Raw genomic sequence first — 7,364 nt, forward strand, 5'->3', positions numbered from 1 at the left:
GGGGCAGGCACCCATCCCCTGCGTGARCAGTGGCAGGGCTCGTGGGAATGGCCTGAAGCTGTGTCAGGGAGGTTTATGCTGGATCTCGGGAAAAGGTTTTTTACCGAAGGGGTGGCAGGGCACTGGAATAGGCTCCCCAGGGAAGTAGTCAGAGCACCAAGCTTGACAGAGTTCAAGATGTGTTCAGACAACACTCTCAGGCACGTGGTGTGACCCTTGGRGATGGTCCTGTGCAGAGCCAGGAGCTGGACTCGATGATCCTGATGGKACCCTTCCAGCTCAGAATATTCTGTGATTCTGTGGTAACCCCAGTGGCTCATAGCCAGTTGGTTCCCAGCCWGAGTCCACAGCCATGCCTGGCCGCTGCAGGGGCAGCCCTTATCCCAGGCTTCCTGTACGCCATGGCCTCGTAGGAGGCACCATTGCACTGCTTGGCTGTGCAGAGCACATGGACAGTGAATGAACACTAGTGCTCTCCTGGCCGAAGCAGGGAAGGTACTTTGTAAACCAGCTGTGCATCATCACTCGTCCTGGACAGCTGCTGGGAMTCACGGGCACAGTGTAGGTACTTGTGTGCACCTAGAGCGGTGGTGGGGAATCTCCAGAACCAGGGGGATGACATCTCTGTCACCATCCCTGGGGAATGCTGATTGCCTTCAGCTACCGCCAGCTCCACTGGATTACAGGGAAGAGAGCAGACTGACTCATCCCAGCTCCAGCCCAGGGCACGCTTCCTCAGTAGTGCTTCTGTTGAGTGTTGCATCCGGCCCACCATGTGCAGGAGCCAGACTGGACCCGTGCCAGAGGACTGGAAATAGCAGGTTGCAAGAAGTGGTTGAGAAATCCACAGCTCCTRAGTTGTGGCAGGAGCTATGTCCTTGGATTTCAAAGTCTGACAGAGGAAAATGACCCAGTAGTGTGCTTCACGTGTGGAATGCATAGGGGACTTGGCAATACTTCTTGCTACAGCAGGTCTCARAACTGCTTGGTATTGAGGAAGAAGATGTCTCACTGGAGGCCTGTGCCTGTGTGCCTGCAGAAAGCTCTTCGCAAGTCCCTTCTGTACACAGTAATTGCATTCTGCAGAGGCTGAAACCAAAACGTCCACAATAGGGGAACTGTTGACAGCACAATGGTGCAGGATCAAAAGGTAGACACAGGTCCTATGGGCAGAGCATGGGCTAAGCGGGGCCAAAGCTCTCAGAGGGAGGTTGTTCATAAGTGAGCTGCTGAAACAGCCTCCTGTCACCAGCTCAGAGCTCCTCTGTGTGTGCTGAAGTTCACACAAAGCCCCTCAGCCTCTCTGATGCTGCTTCTGCAAACCTGAATCATCCTTCAGAGACCTCCAGTCTGGAAAGCCTTTCCTGTCTGGTGTGTTCTCCTTTTGCTCTGAGGCTCTCTTGGTGTTTGATTGAAGTGTGGAGTTGACCTCAAGTGTCAGGATGCAAAGGGAGGTAAAGAGCTTCTAGGRCAGAAATGTAAACATCTCTTGGTTTTTTCCTTTCTTCTTTTCCCCAGATCTGGAACAAAAGAAATTGCTGTCCCCTCGATACCAGTGATCCTCCTACTCCTGCAATGTCCTAGAGAAGGCAAAGCTTTTTCAGTTTTTCCCAAATAATAMGTCAAGCACTGCTGCCTTCAAACACAGAGGGCAAAGGAACAGAAAGGAGTCTGGAACAAATACTGCTTTGCAGATCCCTTTTCTGTCCCTAATGCTGCACCTCTGCAAGTGCAACCCAAGGGCTGAGTTTATGAGACTGGGGGCTGAGGCTGTGGCTCTCCTTGAGTATTTCTGCAGCCTTTCAGGCAGTCCTTATGATGGACATGTTATCAAAGGCTACATTTCCGGGCTATGAGCAGTTCAGCAAACCTTGAGAGAGCCTTGCTTGCAGAGAGTCATGTTGGTGGCAAACTGCGTGAAACCCTGGAAGAAGGAATTGGAACGGCAACCTTTTTCTGGAATGTGGACAAGGCCAGAGTTCTGAGGAATGCAGGAGCTGTTGCTGCAGTATTTGTAGGAGAGTTTTTGCACAGCACTCACCACGTTGTGCCTGATGTGCACCATGGAGATGACCATTTGCTGGGTCAGAGAAGAGCGATGTGGGGATGTGAAAGAAAAGGAAGGCTCCCATCTTGCTCCTCTCACACTCTCTATTCAGGCTGCTTCTCTTTTCACCATGAATAAAAACCATTACGTCTCTCCATTTCCTTTCTTTCGCTTTTCTTTTTCTTTTTTTTTTTTTTTTTTTTGAGCTGCCCAGGTTGTGCTGGGGGCGGCGGGGAACGGGGGGCAGGGGAGGGAGAAGGCGCTCAGCAGTCGGGCYGGAGGAGGTGAGCGAAGGGCAGAATGGAAAGGGATGAATGGCGCCGCTGCCCTCGGCTCCACCTCGTCCSTGCCGCCGGCGGCTGCTGCCCGCGGCCCCCCCGGCATCCCCGCCGCTCTCCCGGCGCGGCCGGCCCGGGGCAGCCACGGCGTCTGGAAAGCAAACGGAGCATCACGTGGGGAAGGTAAATAAAGGGACGGTGAAAAACCATGCCTTGTTACCTGCTGCTTCCAGGGACCGAGCATTTGGGCCAGGAAGGCAGGAACAGCTTCTAAACGCGTCCGAATGTTCCAGGGCCCCTGTGGACGCCTGGAAGACAAAGAAATCCTCGTTAGCAGAAGTCAGAGCTACCCACAGCCATTTCCTCATTGGTTCCCTTCATCTGTGCCTCTTACGTAATCCTCACCCAACAACTAACTCTGACCTCAGATGAAGGGCACCCTGAGTGAAGGACAGCTCTGATTTGATCCTCAAATGTGACAATTCATATTTGGGATGCTACAGCCAGCTTGTGGTGGCTGCAGCTTGCGTTGCGTGGCAGCGATTACTTTCAGAATATTTTGCTCGTGTTAAGAGTGTGTCTGTCACACTGTGAGTGAGAACCACGACCTCCATCTGTGCTACGTTAGCAAACAGAGGCTCACAAAAAATCGCGATTGAAAACATCCCTCCCCTTTCCAGTCTTCTGACAGGCTGTGTCACCCCTCGTCACTCCCTTCTACTCTTGATTCCTCTCCTTGTGTTACCTACCCTGCTTCCCAGCCCGCCTGCAGGGCTTATTTAAATGTGCTGCCTCTCAGGAAGCCATTTCCCAATGCAAAGTTCGCTGGTGGTTGAATTCTTGGATATTTCCTCTTAACTTCAATATGCAGCATCATGAAAGAAAAACAAAGCTGGTTATCTGCCTGGATTTTTAATGGACACAGTACAGAAGGATGAACAGTGTGGGTTAAATACATAAATGCATTCAAACACATTCCCTCTGCACATTGAGATTTTGCTAGTTTTGCTGTAAGCAAAAGGACAGATACTCTCCGTTTCTGGATTTATGTAAATCTAAGAAAATTTAATGCAAATACACATCCTCCTGCTCTTTTGTTACTCAGCAAACAGTTTGAAAGAGGTTTGGAATCACTTAGGGGTTAGCTCAGTAAATATAATTCTTAAAATATCCAGTTATTGTRTTCTGCTTTTGCTCGGAAGATGGCTCAGAGTTAGTTAGTTCAGCCCTCAACATAAATACGAAAGTCACCRTCCCCTCTGCTCCCCAACACAACGCACTGACATGACTAGCAAGGTAATAAGCCAAAATGCATAAATAATTGCTTCTAGGTGCATTCACCCCGCATATGCTAGAAGCAGCAAAATAGACACCACGCATGAAAGCCCAAACACATCTCAGCCACGTGCTCACGTATGATGACACACGCCTGCAAGCTCAACGCACGCTTCAGTAGAAAAGTACCGTACTTTCTGCACTCACAAAAGAACGTAAGAGGGAAAATACCCCCTCTGTACACAAATGGGTGTGTACAGCACCAAAACACATGCACACACYTACAGAAACACCAAGCACAAACGGTACAGCACCAAAATTGTGACATTGTATGGAGAAAATGACATTGCCATTGTCGTCTGGGCTGCAGGCAGACATGCACGGTGCCTGTTCCACGCAATGATCTGTCATGTAACTTGTGCAYCTCCCTCATTTTGTCTAAGGACATAAGTCCCTGAAAAGGTTGGAATATATTCTGCTGAGCTGGCGAAGCAACACAGACAAAGACTACAGAACATACTGAGCAGGGACTGGCATCTGCAGAGCGCACAATGAGTGTACTCGCGTTTGCAACAAAGGGAAAAGCACAGATGGGAGAGAGGAGCAGGGAAACGCTGCAGATTGATCTGGCAGGCGAAATGCAGAGTGGCACAGATCAGGTGGAGGAGCAGAAGTCACAGGGAAGAGCCAGGTGAGACAGTCAATGGATACCCTCAGGGCTTGAGGGAAGCAGCTGCACACTAGAAGCCCAGGGAATCTCACCACCGGCATCCAAAGGGCAAGAAGAGTCAGAATGCTGAAACAGGCAGGTCACAAGGCATGAAGAAGAGTTTCACATTGGACTTAATGGGAAAAACATAGTTGACACAACCATGCAGGGCAATATGGTTCATGTGGAAAACAAAGGAGGGGGTGCAAGATGAATTCTGTACATATGATACAGGATGTCACTAAGAGAAGCCAGGGAGAGGGCCAGAGRAAGAGTGCTACCAAGAACACAGGTAGGAGGCAAATGCCAAGAAGCAGCAGATGAGGTAAAAATTGCAATGGGGATATGGTGGGGAGCATGGAAGGGACAACGTGAGGTTGCAGCTACAGGTGCTGGGGAGGAAAGCAGAGGTCGCTGCTATCATGCCAGTTTGGAGTGGTGATCCAACAGCCCCACCCCAGAGGGTGCTGGAAACAAGCTTCCCTTGCACAAACAGGTGTTTGTCTATTTGCATCCGTGGGTGCACAGTCAACACGGAGCTTTGGGCACGGCAACATCTCTGAACATAATCCATGCTTTCTCCCCTCTAGGATGTTGTGTCAAGGCCTGTTTGTGCATTAATGTGAAAATGTTTTTGCCAAGGGATATGTGTCGGTGTGGTTTTGCCTTTTCAATGGTTGAGTGTGTAAAGGAAAAGGACAAAATCCTGGATTGGTGAGAAGAACAGCAGAGCCACGAACCATGCTCCTCCTGACAAGCAGAAGCAGAGARGAACAACATCTGGCCACTCTACATAATTTTTTGGCTCCTGTTTTTGRGTTGATATCTAGAAATTAAGATTTGCTTCTTGCAAAAGAGGAGGATGAAAGAGGGGTACTTGAACTGAACCAGGGCTTGAATGCTGAYAGCAGCTAGACCTGAGAAATCAGCCAGATGGGTTTTGTGAAACAGTAGAGGGGGAAAAAAATTAGTTGCATGCATTTTCATAATTTGGTTTATTTTGGTACTAGTCTAGATCTGTGTGTCTGAGTTACAGGACTGTTTTTGGGGCAGGCACTGTGCACTGTGTGTAGCTGGGAAGAACRTCAATTAGTCAGATCATGAGAGAAGCAGCTGTAGCTGTGGAGGAGAAGAGATGACAAGGTGGGGACCTTCTACCTCCCTGTCACACAAGACTATAATCTATCCAGTCTCTTTCATACTTTTCTTCAGGAGATATGTACTCGGTGCCCTCTGTTCCACAAATACCAATGGCTTTTGCTGTTAAATGCTGGAACTGAGACACRTTTGATGAAACCCAAGAGCCCCAGCTCTAAATCCTGACTTTGCACAGAGCCTGAGTTTGCATCTGAAGGACAAGAAGGGCATGTGTACCTCAATACATTTTCCAACCAGATGGATTAATAACCTTGCCTTGTACCTGTGAGAATACTGTGTACACGTGTACATCCATATGCGCTTAGTTCTGTATGTAGGCTTGCACACGCGCGCAGGTTTATTTTTTCCTTTTGTATGAGCCTCTGACTAAGAGCGGGACAATATAAACCTTCTGGGAAAGGTGAAGGGAATTTAGTCATCCCGTCTGCTCAAGATGATAAACAACGAGCTGAAGCACGGCTACAGGAACATCTGTTTCGTTAGCAACAAATCCCTGCAGCTGCAAGTCACCAGCGGCGGTTCTCCAGCAAGGACCTTTGGCTAAAGGGAGACTCGGAGTCTGGCGGTGATTCTCCCCAGCCCGGAGGGAGGCACCGGCCGAGTGTCGGCCACAGTCCGGGTTCGAGGCAGGCGGGCGGCAGAGGTCAGTGTTGCACGCCGTGTGCTGCCCGGCCGGCGGCCCGGAGYGGGGGACCGGGTCCCGGGTGGGTGGGAGCAGAGCCCAGCGGGACAATGTCCGCGCCGCGGCGACAGGACCGGCGCAGCACCCGCGCCCTCGCGCGCCTTCCCGCCGCCCCACGTGGCAGCGGCCCCTCCCGCCTTGCACTGCACCAAACGGGCCCGCGCCCCCGCCCCGCCGCGCGCCGGCCACCGCCAGCCAATGGGAAACCTGTTGCCAGGCAGAGAGCTCATTTGAATGGCCCAATCAGGCGCCCCAGCCCCGAGCCCCTCCTTATATGGGGACCGGGGGATGCGATTGCTAATCCACCCCCCCGCTACCGCCGGCTGCCCCGCCCACTCCCCCGCGAAGCACCGCCCATCCCTTTCCGAGGCCCCGCCCACTCCCTCTGCCGCGCGCAGAGCGCGGGAAAAGCGCCCAGTGCCGGGCGGAGAGCGGGGGGGGGGAGAAGTAGGGAGGGAAGAAGGGGAGGGGCGGGAGGAGTCCCGCCGCCGGGAGCGCTTCCAGCGGGAGGAAGGGCGGGCAGCTGGAGTGGAAAATTCCAGGCAGGAGGCCGCGTGTCGCCAGCGCTGCCCTCCCACACGGCCCCGCAGCGCCGCTTCTCGCCTCCCCCGGATTCCTCCTGGAGAGCCAGGCAGCCTGTACGGGCGTGCTGCGGGCAGAGAGCTCGGCTCCCCTTCGCGGACGGTGCCCGTCGGTTCTGCAGCCCCGCCGCTSGGCGGACAGCGGGGCTATCGCCTGGCCTCGACGGGGCCGTGCGGCGYCTTGCTGGGACCCGCGGTGCACCCCCGCTGCCGGGCTGCCGCGGCGGAGCGCACATTGTTCTAGCGGTCCGTCCCTCTCCCCTCCCTCCTCCGCCTCCCGTCCCTCTCTCCTCCCTCCCCAGGTCCCTCCTTCCCTCGTCACCGGCGCTGTATAAATCCCCTGCCCCGGCGGATCCCCCCACCGCGGGAGACCCTGGTACTTTGGCCCCCGGGGCGGGATCCCGCCGCCGCCTGCGGACCGCTGGGACTTTGCGCTCCCACCGCTGACCCCTCCTCGCTCTCACCCTCCCTCCCTCGCACCGTTCCCRCCGGCCTCTTCCCTTCGCAACCGGGGGGCCAGGATGTCGGAAAAACGCGTCGAGGAGGCACCGGCGGAGCTGAGCGCTAAGGTGAGACACCTCCCTCTCCCCACCCGCTCCCCTCTCCCCATCCTCGCGGCCGAACGCGCTCCCGA

At 53.7% G+C, this 7,364-nt stretch overlaps 2 protein-coding genes across 2 annotated transcripts in view; one reads left to right on the top strand and one right to left on the bottom strand.

Annotated features, from left to right (window-relative positions):
• The window catches only part of MLF2 (myeloid leukemia factor 2), a 195,610-nt gene that overhangs the window by 7,593 nt on the left and 180,653 nt on the right, over positions 1–7,364 (bottom strand). The window lies entirely within an intron of this gene.
• Positions 6,757–7,364, top strand: part of PTMS (parathymosin) — a 4,025-nt gene continuing 3,417 nt past the window's right edge. Inside the window, exon 1 of the mRNA XM_057368243.1 lies at positions 6,757–7,299. Within this exon, the coding sequence (XP_057224226.1) occupies positions 7,252–7,299 (48 nt within the window). The 5' untranslated portion in view covers positions 6,757–7,251. The remainder of the gene's footprint in view (positions 7,300–7,364) is intronic.

This window comes from Malurus melanocephalus, unplaced genomic scaffold, assembly GCF_030028575.1.
Source record: "Malurus melanocephalus ecotype Western Australia unplaced genomic scaffold, MMel_1.1 scaffold_89, whole genome shotgun sequence".
NCBI classification, from domain to species: domain Eukaryota; kingdom Metazoa; phylum Chordata; class Aves; order Passeriformes; family Maluridae; genus Malurus; species Malurus melanocephalus.